The 18963-nt window shown below is 37.4% G+C and overlaps 1 protein-coding gene across 5 annotated transcripts in view; it reads left to right on the top strand.

The window, feature by feature from the left end:
• Window positions 1-18963, top strand: part of Col12a1 (collagen type XII alpha 1 chain) — a 120095-nt gene that overhangs the window by 59028 nt on the left and 42104 nt on the right. For all 5 annotated transcript variants that reach the window (XM_074079357.1, XM_074079375.1, XM_074079361.1 and 2 more), the window contains 13 exons: window positions 3196-3335; window positions 3658-3790; window positions 3896-3922; window positions 4616-4758; window positions 6901-7030; window positions 7419-7558; window positions 7967-8096; window positions 9762-9904; window positions 10987-11116; window positions 11720-11862; window positions 14337-14466; window positions 16447-16566; window positions 17619-17765. In XM_074079357.1, coding sequence (XP_073935458.1) covers window positions 3196-3335; window positions 3658-3790; window positions 3896-3922; window positions 4616-4758; window positions 6901-7030; window positions 7419-7558; window positions 7967-8096; window positions 9762-9904; window positions 10987-11116; window positions 11720-11862; window positions 14337-14466; window positions 16447-16566; window positions 17619-17765 — 1656 coding nt within the window. The remainder of the gene's footprint in view (window positions 1-3195; window positions 3336-3657; window positions 3791-3895; window positions 3923-4615; window positions 4759-6900; window positions 7031-7418; window positions 7559-7966; window positions 8097-9761; window positions 9905-10986; window positions 11117-11719; window positions 11863-14336; window positions 14467-16446; window positions 16567-17618; window positions 17766-18963) is intronic.

Here is an 18963-nt window from a genome sequence, read left to right as displayed (position 1 = left end):
GCTTAGCTTATGCATGGATTACTTAGATCATAACATATTCAAAGTTTATTTCCCGTGGTAATACTCAAATGTTGGAATTCACTGTACATTTAGGCAGGTACATAGTAATTATTTGGCAACGTTTAATAAGCATCATTTAAAGCAAGATAGAGATTCTCATTTTTAAACTGCATATTAATATGTATTTTAAAGAATACAATGAAATGATTCCCCTTTGGGTATTAGAAAAATAAGTTCTGAATAAAAAATGAATATTATTTATTTCCTTGGGCAACATCTTAAAGTATAATATCGTAGCATCCTTAGTTAATGACACTCTTTTTTTTTTGTTTTTTTTTTATTCATATGTGCATACAAGGCTTGGGTCATTTCTCCCCCCTGCCCTCACCCCCTCCCTTACCACCCATTGCGCCCCCTCCCTCTCCCCGCTACCCCCTCAATACCCAGCAGAAACTATTTTGCCCTTATTTCTAATTTTGTTGTAGAGAGAGTATAAGCCATAATAGGAAGGAACAAGGGTTTTTGCTGGTTGAGATAAGGATAGCTATACAGGGAGTTGACTCACATTAATTTCCTGTGCATGTGTGTTGCCTTCTAGGTTAATTCTTTTTGATCTAACCTTTTCTCTAGGTCCTGGTCCCCTTTGCCTATTGGCCTCAGTTGCTTTAAGGTATCTGCTTTAGTTTCTCTGCGTTAAGGGCAACAAATGCTAGCTAATTCTTTAGGTGTCTTACCTATCCTCACCCCTCCCTTTTGTGCTCTTGCTTTTATCATGTGCTCAAAGTCCAATCCCATTGTCGTGTTTGCCCTTGATCTAATGTCCACATATGAGGGAGAACATATGATTTTTGGTCTTTTGGGCCAGGCAAACCTCACTCAGAATGATGTTCTCCAATTCCATCCATTTATCAGCGAATAATAACATTTCGTTCTTCTTCATGGCTGCATAAAATTCCATTGTGTATAGATACCACATTTTCTTAATCCACTTGTCAGTGGTGGGGCATCTTGGCTGTTTCCATAACTTGGCTATTGTGAATAGTGCCGCAATAAACATGGGTGTGCAGATGCCTCTGGAGTAACCTGTGTCACAGTCTTTTGGGTATATCCCCAAGAGTGGTATTGCTGGATCAAATGGTAGATCAATGTTTAGCTTTTTAAGTAGCCTCCAAATTTTTTTCCAGAGTGGTTGTACTAGTTTACATTCCCACCAACAGTGTAAGAGGGTTCCTTTTTCCCCGCATCCTCGCCAACACCTATTGTTGGTGGTGTTGCTGATGAGGGGTGAGGTGGAATCTTAGTGTGGTTTTAATTTGCATTTCCTTTATTGCTAGAGATGGTGAGCATTTTTTCATGTGTTTTTTGGCCATTTGAATTTCTTCTTTTGAGAAAGTTCTGTTTAGTTCACTTGCCCATTTCTTTATTGGTTCATTAGTTTTGGGAGAATTTAGTTTTTTAAGTTCCCTATATATTCTGGTTATCAGTCCTTTGTCTGATGTGTAGCTGGCAAATATTTTCTCCTACTCTGTGGGTGTTCTCTTCAGTTTAGAGACCATTTCTTTTGATGAACAGAAGCTTTTTAGCTTTATGAGGTCCCATTTATCTATGCTATCTCTTAGTTGCTGTGCTGCTGGGGTTTCGTTGAGAAAGTTCTTACCTATACCTACTAATTCCAGAGTATTTCCTACTCTTTCCTGTATCAACTTTAGAGTTTGTGGTCTGATATTATGATCCTTGATCCATTTTGAGTTAATATTGGTATAGGGTGATATACATGGATCTAGTTTCAGCTTTTGCAGACTGCTAACCAGTTTTCCCAGCAGTTTTTGTTGAAGAGGCTGCTATTTCTCCATCGTATATTTTTAGCTCCTTTGTCAAAGATAAGTTGCTTTTAGTTGTGTGGCTTCATATCTGGGTCCTCTATTCTGTTCCACTGGTCTTCATGTCTGTTTTTGTGCCAGTACCATGCTGTTTTTATTGCTACTGCTTTGTAATATAGTTTGAAGTCAGGTATTGTGATACCTCCTGCATTGTTCTTTTGACTGAGTATTGCCTTGGCTATTCGTGGCTTCCTGTGTTTCCATATAAATTTCATGGTAGATTTTTCAATCTCTTTAATGAATGTCACTGGAATTTTGATGGGAATTGCATTAAACATGTAGATTACTTTTGGGAGTATCGACATTTTTACTATGTTGATTCTACCAATCCATGAGCATGGGAGGTCTCTCCACTTTCTATAGTCTTCCTCAATCTCTTTCTTCAGAAGTATATAGTTTTCCTTGTAGAGGTCTTTCACATCTTTTGTTAGGTTTACACCTAGGTATTTGATTTTTTTGAGGCTATTGTAAATGGAATTGTTTTCATACATTCTTTTTCAGTTTGCTCATTGTTAGTGTATAGAAATGCTAATGATTTTTCTATGTTGATTTTATATCCTGCTACCTTGCTATAGCTATTGATGATGTCTAGAAGCTTCTGAGTAGAGTTTTTTGGGTCTTTAAGGTATAGGATCATGTCATCTGCAAATAGGGATATTTTGACAATTTCTTTACCTATTTGTATTCCTTTTATTCCTTCTTCTTGCCTAATTGCTCTGGCTAGGAATTCCAGTACTATGTTGAATAGTTAATGACACTCTTGAGGAAGAAGCAGGACCTCTTAATCCAGGGTCTGGGTATGTCTCTTGGGTCACCAATGAGCAGGACAAGGTCCATGAACTCTCTCACATTACATTCCAGGGTTTGTGCTTTGTGTAGTGCTGCTTCACTAGATTCTCAAATTTGCAGGTGTAAAGCCTTAGGTTCAAACCTTGGTTCACCAAAAAAAAAAAAAAAAAAAAAGGGAGATAAAAGAAAAAGAAAACACCACCATCACCACCATAAACCCCACTAGATTGTCAAAGAATTAGAGACATAAAATGGTTAAGGACCACTGAGATAGAAGAGTATTACTAAATGGTATCTTAACAAATACCATCATTTTAGTACGTTATCAATAATAACATTATATCCACACAGTGATTGCTCTATGCTGTATTTATTTTTCACATGAACAGAGTTGGTAAAGTATTTGATTCTAAAGCACTACGTTCAATCAGTTTTTCCATCTCCATTAAAAATAAAGCAGTTTTATTATTTTAAATTAAGTTTGTAGTTCACATTAAAAAATGTAATCTTGTCTTTTCTATGATAGGATCTGTTCCAGCCCCAACAAACCTAAGGCTGTCTGAAGTAACACCAGAGAGCTTCAGAGGAACCTGGGATCACGGGGCTTCAGATGTGTCTCTTTACAGAATAACTTGGGCACCTATTGGAAGCTCGGATAAAATGGAGGTAGCATTAATTTTCTCTCTCTTGTTAAAGAGAAGCTCGATTGAAATACGTATTACTTCTGTTGCCAGAAAGGTGTCTTTTCTGAATAGTGGGTTTTTTTTTGGGGGATTACTGGGGTTTGAACTCAGCCTTGTGCTTGCTAAGCAGGTTTTCTCCCATTTGAGCCATTCCCCCAACCCATTACTAGTGATTTTTGTGCTCATGGCAAGCATCAAAGTGGAAGAATGTCTGCCTAAATGAAGCCAATACAGTACTATTGAATATGTAGGATAGAAACTGATTCTCAGTTTAGTATAGATATGCTTTGTCCTCTTTCTCCCAGACCATCTTAAATGGAGATGAAAATACCTTGGTGTTTGAAAACCTGCATCCCAACACTCTCTACGAAGTTTCCATTACTGCCATCTATCCTGATGAATCAGAAAGCGATGATCTGACTGGCAGCGAACGCACATGTAGGTGTTCAACTTTCACATATGACATTGATGTTTTAAAGTTACATTTTAAAAATGGAGCTACAGCTATATTAGTAATACTTCCCCAATTCTATTTTCTTCTAGTGCGTTTGATACCCTTAACAACACAAGGTAAGCATTTAGCTTGCTGAATTGTTTGAATGAACAAGTAATAAGTAAATGAACAATACCATAAATATGTTATGAATAGTTCTTTTGTTTTTTAATTATAAAGTGTTGATTGGGGCCTCTTTGAAACAGACTTTTCTTGAAAAACTTGGTTTTGCTATTACTTAATTAGTCAGTTTAGGCTGCCATAACAAAATATTAGGCTAGATGGTTTAAACAACAAAAATTTGTATTCTCATAATTCTGGAGAATGGAAAATGCAAGGTCAAGGTGCCAGCCATTTCTGTTCCTGGTGAGGGTTCTCTTCCTGACTTGTACACAGTTGCCTTCTCACTGTGTTGTCACATGGGAGATACAAATGGGCTTTCTTGTGTCTCCTCTTAGATAGGGCAATTCCACTATGAGGACCTACCCTTATGACCTCATCTATTCTCAAAGGCCCCATTTGCTAATATATCAATATTAGGTGTCAAGGCTTCTACATGTGGAAGAATAAGATTTTAAAGTGGGGTACTCAAACATTCAGTTCATACCACATAGTCATTTAAGACCCCATGGCCATCTTTATTATGGGTTCAAGTTTAATTCTAAACCTAGAGGTACACAACTCTCTTGATTTCCTCAGGAGCCACACATACTTTGGGAGGCGAGGCATTGTTCTGGGTACTTCATCTGTTTTCAACAATCTTCTTTCAGCTCCAAAAAGTGGCCCACGAAACCTTCAGGTGTACAATGCAACATCTAACAGCTTGACTGTTAAGTGGGATCCTGCTAGTGGTCGTGTGCAGAAATACAGACTCACTTACCAGCCTTCAACAGGAGAGGGAAATGAACAAACGGTAATTTGTTTTGTAAAAATGATAACTTGGATACATTCAACCTATTTCTCTTCAAACTCCTTTTACTCTCAGTGTGTAATCAGACTTATTTTTTGAGGGATGCAAGATTTCCTGTATTGAGTAGAATCATTTGACTCTGGTTGGCACTTTATGTGGAGTGTTGGTGTGGAAACTCAGTGCATGTTCTCATGGAAGGCGATAGTACTTGCTCTTCATGGAAACTTCAAAACATCAGGCATGCACCCCAATGCACCCACATTTACCTTAAAAATACCAGTGCCCAGTTATCCATAAGGATGTCTATGTAGTTTTTGAGTCTATCTTCAATCCATCTCGCTACATTAACCAAGAGTTAAAAGTTAGTTAAACTTACTTATAAAGTTTACTCTTATTTGTCTCAATCTTTCTGGTTTGGCATGTCATAGAATATCTTTTAGATCTTGTATTAATTATACAGTACCTTCTAGATCTCATGTTTCTAGATCTGGAAGTCCATTCACCTAATTAAAAATACTGATCATTTTTATATTATTCCATGCAGGTACCCAAGAGAAATGATAGGACTATAGACTTAACTGTGAACTTTTTATCTTCTCATTCTTCCTTTATTTAAGAGAGCCTTTGTCCTTTGCCTTACTTAACTTTAGCTGACTAACTTCGGTCTTTTACCAGCTTTGCCTTTTGTGAGGTTCCCGACCAGAACATGCATAAATTCTTCTAGGCCAGTAAGCACCATGATTTGTACACAGATCGGGTTATACTTTATGATTTATTTCAAATATCTATTTTGGTGAGGCCCAGAACTTTGTTGATTTATTTTGGGTTGGTAATGGTAATAACATTTTCTATATAGCCTTATAGAGATGTGAGTTGTTGACTTTTAATCATTAAACTTACTGAGCTCAAACAAATGGGTCACCACTCTTACCAGCTTAGAGGAGTTAGCAGTGATTGAAGCTGGCAATGGTTAAGGTCTCTGTTCCTATCTGGTAAATGGGATTAGCTGGATCAGACACCCTTCCATCACATTTTTAAGATGGTCTGTGAAATAAAGTAACAAATAATTAGTGCTGAAATTATTTGGAAGAATTGAATAGGAAAAGAAGGTTGACACCCTTCTGCTTACTCATAAGACATTCTATTAAGTAGAGCTTCTGGATTTGTTATATATCAAGGTTGTATAAAAATAGCTTGTACTGATACTGACACTTTTCTCCCATAACTTCAAATATTAAATTTTTTGAAATTAGCCACTGTAGTTCAATTTGTTCATATTGAGGATGACTCAGTGACTTACCAAGGTTTCCTCTGGAACTCAGAGACTTGAGTGGATGGGTCTAAGTTGGAAATATCTGATCTGTACGAGTGCATCCAGACATCTACAGGTGTACTCATTGTGGGCACCATGCCATGTTCATGCGATTTTAATTAGTATGATGTAAGCATCTAAATTCAGTGGACTGTTAGCAAGCTGTACAAATTTTCTTTCAACAAGATAGCTAGATGGCCTCAAGCAATGAGTCAAAATCTTCAAACTCTATAATTGGAGGAAAGTGAGAAACTTCATACCTCAAGGCTGGTACCATGCGGACTACTGGGTACCCCTGCCTGAGTGTGGCTGGTGAAGGGTCCAGTCACGTCGTTTACACGGCTCATGTGATTAGAATGGCAGTGTTTGGGGGAGACACCAAGAGCTTTAGATCTTTTGCCGAATCAATTCAATGTGTTTTTAAAGCAAACAAAAAACATCTGTAAAAAGTAAGAATAAGACTGTGTGGTGTGGAGCCTCTAAAATTATGCAGTTGTTTTGTATCTTAAAATCCCTGTGTGGCTCACTTATGATTAATAATTTTTTTTGGGGTGGGGGAAGAGGTCTGTGAAATGTGTTTTGGATGAAATTTTGCAGTGCTGGCAGTTAGCAAGTTGAAATATCTTTTTAAGGTCACCAGTCTTTTTTATGATGTGAAAGGCATATTTTACATTTAAATTAGACCGTAGATATATTTTAAACCTTCACTGTGGTACTTGATTCCAGAACTTGGCAAGGCTCTCACACAACTCCCCTGCAGAAAAGGCTTTCTCGAGCAGCTTAGTGAGAGGTCTTGAGAAGGCTAATGCTTATCAAGACCTGTTTTTCTTAAGACCACAATAGGAGGACGGCAGAACAGTGTGGTCCTGCAGAAACTGAAGCCCGACACTCCTTACACAATCACTGTGTCCTCCCTGTATCCTGATGGAGAAGGGGGTCGGATGGCTGGAAGAGGCAAGACCAGTAAGTAAAACTAGAGTCCCTGTGGCTTCTCCAGTAAGTACCATTGGGATGGAATTGCATCTTTATCCAGAAACACTGAGGCAATATAAATCTTTTATACGGTGTTGATTGTTTTTAACATTCTTCTTGGAAGTACGTGCCTCTATTTGTGAAAATAAATTTAATACTTTCTAGGATTAAAAAAAAGTGTGCTGGTGGCATAACTATGGATAGAAAAGATGTAGGCACTAGACCAACACAGTTATTTTCTTCATTTATTCACTATTTCAACAAGTATTTATGGGGTGTCTGTTACGTTCCAGTGTGCCTGGGAGCTATCACTTAGCCTGTGTTTCAGGTGTGCTTGGCTGCTAAGACCATACAGCAGTGTGATTTCTGTGAATTTTAGAACCTCTCAATACCGTGAGGAACCTGCGAGTATATGACCCTTCTACCGGCACTCTGAGCGTTCGCTGGGACCATGCAGAGGGAAATCCTCGCCAGTACAAGCTCTTCTATGCACCAACAGCAGGAGGCCCAGAGGAACTGGTAATATTTCCTGTAGTGAAAACTGGCAGTTTATTTAAACTGCAAGCTTGGTGATTTAAAAGTGGAACTGAAGGAGTTAGCCAGTTTGCTTTAGAGTTGAAGACGTTCGTATTCACATACTAGGACTTGACAAAGGGTAAATACTTGCTATTGTAGACCCTGGGAAGTAAGAAGATTGGGGCTTGGGAAGGAAGTAGTCATCCCCAAAAGTTCTAAAAAGGAAGTGAAAGTACACAGACGAATCCTCATAAACGCTTATAACAGTTCACTTGAGGCCACATTGTTACACAAAGATACTACAGAGCTCAAATTATTGACTCGATCTTGAATTGTTATGTTATTGTTTGATGTATTATTTCCTTCACAAGGTTTTCAAATCAAATTCTTTATGTTTTATTAAAACTTCAGGTACCAATCCCTGGCAATACCAATTATGCCATTCTTAGGAATCTGCAGCCGGATACCCCATACACTGTGACAGTAGTTCCTGTTTACACTGAAGGTGACGGGGGACGCACATCAGATACTGGAAGGACATGTAAGCAAAAAAGCTGGAAGTTTAACTTTTCATCATAACTTTTCCTTTTCATTGTGAAGGCCATATAGGCCAATAAAAGAGAATTAGGAAAAATCAGGATGATAAAATTAAAAATATAAAAAGATACCCATAGTTTACCATCCAAACACCATCAACTGTTAACTTTTTGGTGGATGAAATTAACAAATTCATAATGGCATTATTTTGAAATCATAATCTCAGAAATTGCAAATGTGTACACACTTACCTATTTGCAACTTTATTTTTTTATTGTTGTGCTGGGTGGGGGTACATTGTGGCATTTACGAATGTTCTTTACAATATATCAAATATATTGTACTTGAATGCATCCCCTCCACTATTATCCTTCATACCACCCTCCCCTCATTCTTGGAGTAGTTTCAAAGATATCAATTTCCATTTACATACATGTGTACACACTATTTGCACCACATTTACCCTCCTTCACCATCTCCCCACGTCCTTCCCCTCCCACTGGTACCACCCTCACCCCCAGGCCAGGACCTGTTCCACCCTCTTGTTCTATGATTTTGTAAATGAAAAAAAATGACATTTTTGTTTGTTTAAGGTAGCTACACAGGGAGTTTCCTTGTGACATTTCCATGTATATATGTATTATAACCCGAATTGATTCATCTCCTCTATTTTTGCTTGCTACTTCAATTATTCTCTTTTTCTGATGAAAATTCATTGAGCTTTGTTTTGTGCCTTATAAATTTTTAGGATGCCCTGTTGGTAATTAGATTTCACAGTACAAATCATTGAAATTTGTTCATCATTTTAGTTGATTGCACATTTCTCTGATTTGATGATGAAGTGCTTTTGGGGGGTAAAGAGCTATGTGCTTTTATTTGCCATTAATATCTTGCAAAATCAGTTTAAATGGTTTTACTATTCCTTCAAGCGCTGCTTAAGACTTTTGTGCATACTTATAAATATTTTGTGCATATTTTATGCATACTTATGAACATATACTTGTTGATGTTTAAAAGGAAGCAAGCAAGAGTGGGTTATTTTGGTGAAAGTTTAGTGGTCTAGAGAGATGATGTTTTTGGCTAAGCCAGAGTTTGAGGTTAGTATGTGGATTTAATTTGTAGACTTCTCTAAATCCCCTTTGGGGGAAGTGTGTCTTATTTCTCCCTCCTTTTGTCTTTTCTCTTAATTGCAGAAGGCATTCCTTAGTTATTTGTTGAATAAAATAGGAATGAATGAAAGAATGAATGATTGAAACTAGCTGACTGAATTAGATTAACCCCATATCTTTTGGCAATTTTTTTTTAGAGGACAGTCTCTATAGAATTCCTCCTTTTTTTTTTTTTCCCATTAGCTGTAGAAACTGAAACTCCTTTTCCTATTTCCTCTCTCTTGTCTTATGCCCCGTTAAGGTCAGTTCAGTTCTGTTACTCATACAGGCTTGTTTTTATTGAAAACAACCTTGCTTCCATATAGACAAAGGCTATAGTTGGCTTTCTTTGACTGGATTTGGATTGGAGCATTTGAATGTTCTTTTGTGTGTAGACAGTTGGAAGTTTAAGGAGAGTAGTATTTTATCCTATTACAAGTGTAAGATGTGGAAAAGTGATGAAAATCTCGACATGTATAAACAGACTTAAAAGAAATATGCATTGGCTTTCATTTCCTCAGTGGTGAGAGGACTGGCAAGAAATGTCCAAGTGTATAATCCTACGCCCAACACCCTTGATGTTCGTTGGGACCCTGCTCCTGGGCCTGTGCAACAGTACCGTATCGTGTATTCTCCTGTTGCTGGCACAAGACCCTCGGAATCTGTAAGTAATTTTGTCATCCTAGAGCTCAACAAAAGAATTTTGTAGATTCTATTGTGGCTTTTGCCACAGCAGCTGGTTAGGAACAATAAGTCAATTATTGGTGTGTCATTGCCTCTCATGGAAACTGCATTTCCTGATGGATGTAGTTTCATGTTTGAGTCATGTTTGGTATCCTGTGAGAATACAAGCCACAAACATGCCAGTATATAATTCCTAAATGATTGCTTTTGATGAATGGAGGCAGATGTATTGATTATAAGTTTACTTAGAAAATAAAGAACCTTGGGAAAATGCAAATTAGCTATATGAGTTCAAAACCTCAGTAATAAATGCAAATCATTGCTAGACCTTTTCAGTATGGGATTTTGTTATAAAGTACAAATGCCTTTGTTATTAAAATATTTTAAAGTGTACCTTTATTGGCTCTTACAAATTGCAGTCTAACTTTAATTCATAATGTAATTCAGTTTTCTAAGTAGGTTAATAATTTACAAATCAGAAATTGCTAATATTCTTAGAGTAGTAATATTCTTAGAATACCTAAGGGAAAATACATTTATAGACTAATTTAACTTACACATCTTTGCAATAATAAAGATGAGCAAAGATAAATGATAAGCAATGCGTGTTTTTCTGTAAGAATATCAGTTTTCTTGACCCTGAGTATGGTAGGTTCTGTTCAGAAGACTGAACCCTTACCCATCCCATGGAATTGCTTTCTCTTTTAACATAAGATCTCTCTGTAACCAGAGAATCTTTTGTATTAGTTATATCGAACATTTAGGATGTGCTTTGGGTAAGTATTATGAGCCCTAGATGTTGTATTTTAGGAGCTTTATAATACATGGAAAGGGAGATAACTAAACAAGACTCAAGGATGAAATAACTTCTTTGGAAGGGAATTTCTGAGGATAAATTGTATCTAACAGTGTGACCTGGGCAGATCATATGGGGAAACACACTTGGATTCTGACATGTCTAGGCTCAGCCTTTTATTATAAATATTACTATGCTGACTAACTAAACACTTGGTAAGCGTTTGGGTTGCCGTCAGGTAGAATTGAGCATTTTCTCCTTTGCAGATTGTGGTGCCAGGAAACACTCACATGGTGCATCTGGAGCGGCTGATTCCTGACACACCCTACTCTGTGAACATTGTGGCTCTCTACTCAGATGGAGAGGGGAATCCCAGCCCCGGCCAAGGCCGAACACGTGAGGCCAAATTCTTCTCCACCCTATTCCCTGTAGTTAGATTGGCAGGGCTTCTCCCAGTGAGGGAGGGCTGGTGTGTAGGTGGTGTGAGGGATCTGAGAAGTTTTTCCCTCTGTGCAGGTCAGAGTAGGCCTTGGCATGGAATTCTCTTGGGCTTCCCTACACTTTCATTCCATGCTAAAGCTGTGACTTCATAATGATTTTTCTTTTCTTTGTGCTGAATGAATTCAGCCAGTTTTTTAAATTTCTGGTGAGACCTCAGTTAAGGATGGGTTTCCTCTCTTCTTCTGTTTGATAGTGGATTGTCTCATCAAATGGGCACTGTGGTCTCTATGTTTCATTAAACAGAGGCAGTTAGAGAGGTTAAAATAATCCTTTTCTTGCCCAGTCTGTAGATTTAGATTCGAACCTAGCTCTGTGTCACTGGAAGTTCATCATATAATTGTAGTTCTGAAATATGGCACTTTGTACTGTTTGTGATATGTATTTTATCATACGGGAGAAACATCATCATGAATGGCGAGACATCTGCAAGTAGCTTCCTAAATCTGAGCTTGGATAATGCTCTCTGGCAGGCAACAAACTCTCCTATATTTTATTTAGTTCCACGAAGTGGACCAAGGAATCTGAGAGTCTTTGGGGAGACAACCAATAGCCTGTCTGTAGGCTGGGATCATGCTGATGGACCAGTTCAGCAGTACAGGATCATTTATTCTCCCACCGTTGGTGATCCAATTGATGAATATGTAAGTGTAACACCCACCCATTGACACATTTTATAATCTTAGCCAGTTGGAGAGTGAAATTAAACTTCTTCTTTAGAAGTGTGCTGTGATTAGAGTTGAGTCTTTGACCCTCATGTGACAGATTTTATATAGCTTTCTCTGACTTGATATGGGGACCACACACAATGTGTGGTTTAGCTTTCCTCACCACAGAGATGCAGTGATTTGGGTGTTCATTTGTATTTTGAAGACCTATTGAAAATCTGTCTTAACTTATTATGGTCATCTGTATACTTTTAAACATCAAATTATATCACAAAGTCTAGTGAAAATGATTCCTATTAATCTGGAGTATCTGAGTTGATGTTTAGATAATGATGTGGTTATATACCATATTCTTTCTTCAAATTGAATTCCTCTACAAAAGTTCTCCCTTCAATACTTTGTGCTAATTGCTCTCTTATTTCTCTGAACTTAACATTTTGCAGAATACTTTGTTTTTGACTTTACAGTTTCCCATTAGTTCCAAACTTTTTTTTTTTCTTTGCAGTGCTAGGGATTGAACTTGGGCCTTGGGCATGCTAAGCAAATGCTGAACCACTGAGCTCCATCCACAGCCCCTCCAAAGTTTTTGAGTAGCATATTTTGTCTCTCCAGATCCAGGCTTAAATTTTCTGTAGCATCCTCATAGCCCTCACTGTGATGTACACTTGCTGTGGATAGAAAGCCACTTACATTGAAGTGCAGTGATAAATGGCTGTGCTAACAATATTTCCTAAAATGGGGTTTGTAAAGGAGATGGGTTCTGTGGTTTGCAACCTTTTTACTACACATGTCCCCTTAGACCACGATTTCTCATGTACTCCATGTGATAAAATAGTTCAAACTTGGTAGACTAAGCTGTAACTGAAGGCCCCCTCTATTACCAACAAAAACATGTAATTCCATTTAGAATTTCTGATCAAAATGAGATAATCGGTTTTACCATACTTAGTAGAGAAGCTCAAGTTTAGTGTTTGTTTAGCCTTACCATGGACTAATAATTCAATCTTCTTTTCCTTTCTGAAAACATTAATTTCTTCTACCAATTTACTGTGTTCAGTTATGGGACTTCAGGCCAGGAATCATCAGCACGGTGTTCATAGAAATAAAGGCTGGGGTTAGAAGAGAGATTGAGAGGTGACGGTTTATGTCCTCTTTGAGGATGCAGTTGCATGTAGTTTCCATTTTCTTGTTTCTATCTTTTCCATTCAGTTGGTATCAGACAAACTGATATTCTTTTTTTTTAATTTTATTTTATTCATATGTGCATACAATGTTTGGGTCATTTCTCGCCCCTTCCCCCACCCCCTCCTCCCTTACCCCCCCAACCCCTTGCTACCAGGCAGAAACTATTTTGCCCTCATCTCTAATTTTGTTGAGGAGAGAGTATAAGCAGTAATAGGAAGGACCAAGTGTTTTTGCTAGTTGAGATAAGGATAGCTATACAGGGAGTTGACTCGCATTGATTTCCTGTGCATGTGTGTTACCTTCTAGGTTAATTCTTCTTGATCTAACCTTTTCTCTAGTTCCTTGTTCCCTTCTCCTATTGGCCTCAGTCACTTTCAAGTATTTGCATTAGTTTCTCTGCGTTGAGGGCAACAAATGATAGCTAATTTTTTAGGTGTCTTATCTATCCTCATCCTCCCTTGTGTGCTCTCACTTTATCATGTGATCAAAGTTCAATCCCCTTGTTGTGTTTGCCCTTGATCTAATGTCCACATATGAGGGAGAACATATGATTTTTGGTCTTTTGGGCCAGCCTAACCTCACTCAGAATAATGTTCTCCAATTCCATCAATTTATCTGCAAATGATAACATTTCATTGTTCTTCATGGCTGCATAAAATTCCATCGTGTATAAATACCACATTTTCTTAATCCATTCATCAGTAGTGGGGCATCTTGGCTGTTTCCATAACTTGGCTACTGTGAATAGTGCTGCAATAAACATGGGTGTGCAGGTGCCTCTGGAGTAACCTGAGTCACATTCTTTTGGGTATATCCCCAAGACAAACTGATATTCTTGAAGACAGACACTGTGTCCATTTTTGATGACCAGTGGATTCTCTGCTGGTTCACATTCATTGAAGTACTACCTAGAAACGTAATGTGTAGTGAAGAAAGATGAAGGGAACAAGGTTATTACTAAGTTCTGCAGCACTCAGTAAAGTGTTCTGAAGTCTTAGGTTTCTTATTGCTTTTATTTCTCATTTTTTTCCTTCAGAGATGCTAAGTTGCTGCTTAGTGACTGATCTGTTTTGAGCCCAGATCTGTCAGACTCTAAAACTATTCTCCCATGCCATGTATACAATTTGTCTTGCCATGAGCATTGTGAAACAAAAAGGAAATATAAAGAAACCATTACTCATTATGGGAATATATAAAACAGTATTGGTTTTTGATGTGGAAGTCCTCTAGCCAGTAATAAATGTGTAATTTCACTTCACCTACAGACCACAGTTCCAGGCAGAAGAAATAATGTAATACTGCAGCCCCTGCAATCTGATACTCCATATAAAATTACTGTTATTGCTGTTTATGAAGATGGAGATGGTGGCCATCTAACTGGAAATGGAAGAACTGGTCAGTGTCTTATATGTCTTTTTTTTTTCTTTTGCTTTGAGATTGTCATAATTTTAATGTTTCTTATATCTTTTAGGCGCTTTAAATTTTGCCTTTACTTGTGTATCTGAAATATTATTTTGATATACTAACATTTGTATCAGATGTTCAATTTTTCCAAAATGATGATAGAGGAACACAATTTATTTTTAACTTTATTAAGGTCTATTAAGAGAAGAAAAAAGTAGACAGAAACCTGCATGTTTTTCTTTGCTTGAGATATTTTGGAAAACTATAGCATGTTCTCTGAATAATGCTATAGTTTGTGTGGTTTTAGTTAAAACTATAGTTGTTAGTCGATGTAGTATTGGCTAAAAATGCTTGGTTGTGACTGAGAAGCAAAATGATTAGCAATTATCTTCTTTCTAAAAATGTAGCTTTAAAAATTATCATCAGACCAGCAAAGTGGTCCATTGTTGTAATCCCAGCCATGCAGAACATAGAGATGAGAGGATCATGATTTAAGGCCAGTCTGTGCAAAAGGCACAACACCTTACCTGAAAAATTAACTCAAGCACAAAGTGCTGGTAGAATGGCTCAAGTAGTAGAGTGATTTTCTAGAAAGCATGAGGCCATGAGTTCAAATCCCAACAGTGTAAAAAATAAATTACTGCATCAAATAATGTACAGAAAATTACCAGTGTTCAGGTCACCTTTTCTAACTGATACTGGTAAGAGTTTCTTATGATTTAAGGATTCTCTAATGTGGTTAGAGGACCTTTGGAATCTCATTGGAATCACTTGGGAAGCTTTCAAGTGATGCCTGAGAGCCCCTCCCACAGATACTGATATTACTGGTCTGAGATGTGGCCCCGGATGTTGTAATGTGCAGCTACTGCTGGAATTGAAAGCCACTGGTGTAACAAAATGGCAGACTGTGCTCTAGGTCTGTAAATATTGACATCTCTTTCTACTTCATTCAGCAAAAATCTACTTAAATCTAAATAATTTCAGGCTTCTTTCCTCTTTAACTTGCCCAATCTCTTTTTGTGCTTAAATGTTCTTTATAACATACAGAATTTGTGAAAGATAGCATTTGAAAGCTGCTAAGAGCAAAGCAGGCCTATCAACTCAGCTTTGTCTCTGGAGGTCAAGAATCTGTATACTCACTGATACTTTGTCTGAAGGACAGTCAGTGGAGAATTAGCCAGTGACTCAAGATGATTTTAGTTTAACAACTTACTTCCCTCTTTTCACTTTCTTAGATTTAAAATATATTTTAGTACTTTTCTGGGGAAAATGTCATATTTTCAAATTTTATGCTTATTAAAATGTAAAATGAAATCCTTACTATATTTTGAATTTTTCAGAAAGAGCAAAAGCCAAGTATAGTATCTTTTATAAAAAGAAAAGTTTTTTAAGTTGTATGAATTATTTTTGTAATGCTATGACTGAGCAATAATTCAGTGACTACTTAACATGCATTAAACAGTATTGACTTTGTAAGTTGTAGATTAAGGTGTTCTAGGTTATGTTGACGAAAGATAGGGTGGTATAGGAAAAGAATCTTCTTTCAGTCACTAGCTAGCTGTGTGGTCTTGGAAAATTATATCTTATTATGTGATGAGGTGTCTAACCAGATAGTATCTAAATTACCCTCTGGCTCCAACATTCTATAATCTATAACATTCTAAAAATGATTGGAGATCTCTTTTATTTTCTGTAATTCTGACCCATATCCAATACCAACTTTTGATCTTATCTCCTATTAGAAGACTCTTGAAAATCATCAGTTCTGAATCCATTTGAATTGCTTTTTGAATTTGGAAAACTGAAGTTTGGGAACATTTCAATGGGTTTTAGTTATTTTCTGGATAAGGAGATTATGGAATATTAAAAACAAAACTGCTCTCATAGGGCTACCCTAACAATACTCATAGAGTTCCATGTTCTTCTGTGCCAATGAGAGGTCAGTAATGCAGGCCCAATGTTTGCTTTCAGTGGGACTTCTTCCGCCTCAGAACATACACATCTCTGATGAGTGGTATACAAGGTTCAGAGTGTCTTGGGATCCTTCGCCCTCTCCAGTTCTTGGATATAAAATTGTGTATAAGCCAGTAGGTAAGGAAGCATATTTGTCATACTAGAAATACATTGGAAAATTATTTGTTTATGATGATATTCTCTGTTGTATCCCCTGCTGCCGGACTCTCCTGTTACCACATCAATTCCCTTCTCACTAGAGGTAATGTTGGTGAAAACAGTGCTGTCAGTGGTCCAAAGCACCACTGTTATTGTGAGTGTACATGAGATTTGTAGCAAATTTCATGACTGAGAAGTTTGACCTGATCCATAAAATTGCACACATTGAAGCTGCTTTTGTTCAGACATCTTATATGTTACTATTGCCATGAAATAATGCATATTTAATCCATATAAACTTCTATATTTTCCCCATTATGTCCAAATGTTATTCCATTTGGGCATAGATTTTGTGCACTTTAGTTTATCCAACTCCCCACTGATCTATTCACCTAAGCCAATATCACCATCATTAAATGATTTTCCATCTTTTTATCTTTTGTCTTAATGCTTACCAAAATTGGAAGAAATATGCTCTTTGTACCAAATTTCCTAAGGCATCTTCCATGAACCCAGGAAGACTGTGAACTAGGAAAAAAAGCAAAGGAGAAAGCAAAAGAAAGACAATGTGTACCTGTGTAAGAAATAGAAAATAGAAAAAGAACTTAAAAGAGGAAAGGAGAGTTGATAACTGAGGACCCTCGATAATCAAAATATGTGGAATGAGGTCAAGATAGTGATTCTTAGATCATCACTGCAACAAATTAAAATATGTTAATTGAGTACCTACTCTGTGGAAGGCTCTATGCTGGCAAAGTAGGGCTTAGAAAAGAGGCATGAGAGTGTGTTCACTAAAGTAACATTGATTATATACTTACTGCGTTCTCAGTACTGTGCTATTCTATGAGAATAAGAAAGTGAGGAATTTGGACTTACAGCTCTGTATGCATGGTTTATGTGCTACATGAGAGGCCTATGAGAATTGATGTGTTCATTCCACCATCTGACTTAAAGTTAAGATCTTTAATTTTGAGCGAAATCTGAGGCAAATTATTACAGATTTATGTGTCATTTTGTGTATTTCATCAAAGGTTCCAATGAACCCATGGAAGCCTTTGTTGGAGAAGTGACATCATACACTTTGCACAGTCTCAATCCCAGCACTACCTATGACGTGAGTGTTTATGCTCAGTATGATTCTGGACTCAGCCTTCCTCTCACAGATCAAGGCACTACATGTGAGTAAAATATCTTTTTGTGGTTATAAGAAAGCATAGAGTGAAATTTACCAGGTCAGTCTGTTTTAATTTTACTTTTTCCTAACATGTGCAAGGTTTTCCAGCATTATGTAGATAGGCCAGTTTGTGTTCAGTGAAACAAATACCTATCTGTCTAAATCCATAAGTAATGTCTGAATGGGATTGACCAGTGGTAGGAGGAGACTGGGGTCCCAATTCTATGCCCTTCATTCTGCTCTGGTGGTGTCTGTCCTTCCCTTTCTCCAGGGCACAGAGGGCTGGTCCTCAGAGCTCACATGGAGAGAATCATGTCTAGATAGAGCATTCCCTCGGAGGTCCTGGACTAAGATTTGCTTAGTCTGTCAACTTCAGATAGCTCTCTGAGGGTTATCATATGTGTGAGTCCTCTTGAAGGAAATATGTACAGTTAATTAAATATATAAAAAAAGTATGTGGTGAAGAAGTCATGTTTATCTGCTATCAAATATTATATTTTGAATTTTAAAAGGTAAAACATACAGAATTTTGTCATTTTATCTATGAATCTGTGTAGTGTTGTGATGCTAGTTTTCTTTTTTAAATTTTTTTATTCATTTATTCACATGTGCATACATTGTTTTGGTCATTTCTCTCCCCTGCCCCCTGCATCTACCCTCTACCCCTCCTCCCCTTCCTTCCTCCCACCTTTCTTCCAGGCAGAATTTGTTCTGCCCTTGTGTCTAATTTTGTAGAAGAGAAGACTTAAGCAATAATAAGAAAGACAAAGCATTTTTGCTAGTTGAGTTAAGGATAGCTATACAGAGAGATTCCTAGCATTGCTTCCATGTACAAATGTGTCACAACCCAAGTTGATTCATCTCTAACTGATCTTTACACTGGTTTCTGATCCCCTTCTCGTGTTGACCTCTGTGGCTTTAAGGTTTCTGTATTAGTTCCTCTGGAGTGGGGACATCAAACGCCTTTCATGTTTTGGGTTTTCTACCTATCCCCATATCTCCCATATGTGCTCTCCCCTTGTCATGTGACTCAAGTCTAACAACATTGTTGCATTTGCCCTAGATCTAAAACCCTCATATGAGGAAGAACAAATGATTTTTGGTCTTCTGAGCCTGGCTAACCTCGCTCAGAATGATGTTCTCCAGTTCCATCCATTTACTTGCGAATGAGAAGATTTCATTCTTCTTCATGGCTGAGTAAA

The sequence above is a fragment of the Castor canadensis genome, chromosome 1, assembly GCF_047511655.1.
Source record: "Castor canadensis chromosome 1, mCasCan1.hap1v2, whole genome shotgun sequence".
NCBI lineage: Eukaryota > Metazoa > Chordata > Mammalia > Rodentia > Castoridae > Castor > Castor canadensis.
Note: the sequence above shows the minus strand (reverse complement) of the source record. Positions and strands in the feature narration are given on the sequence as shown.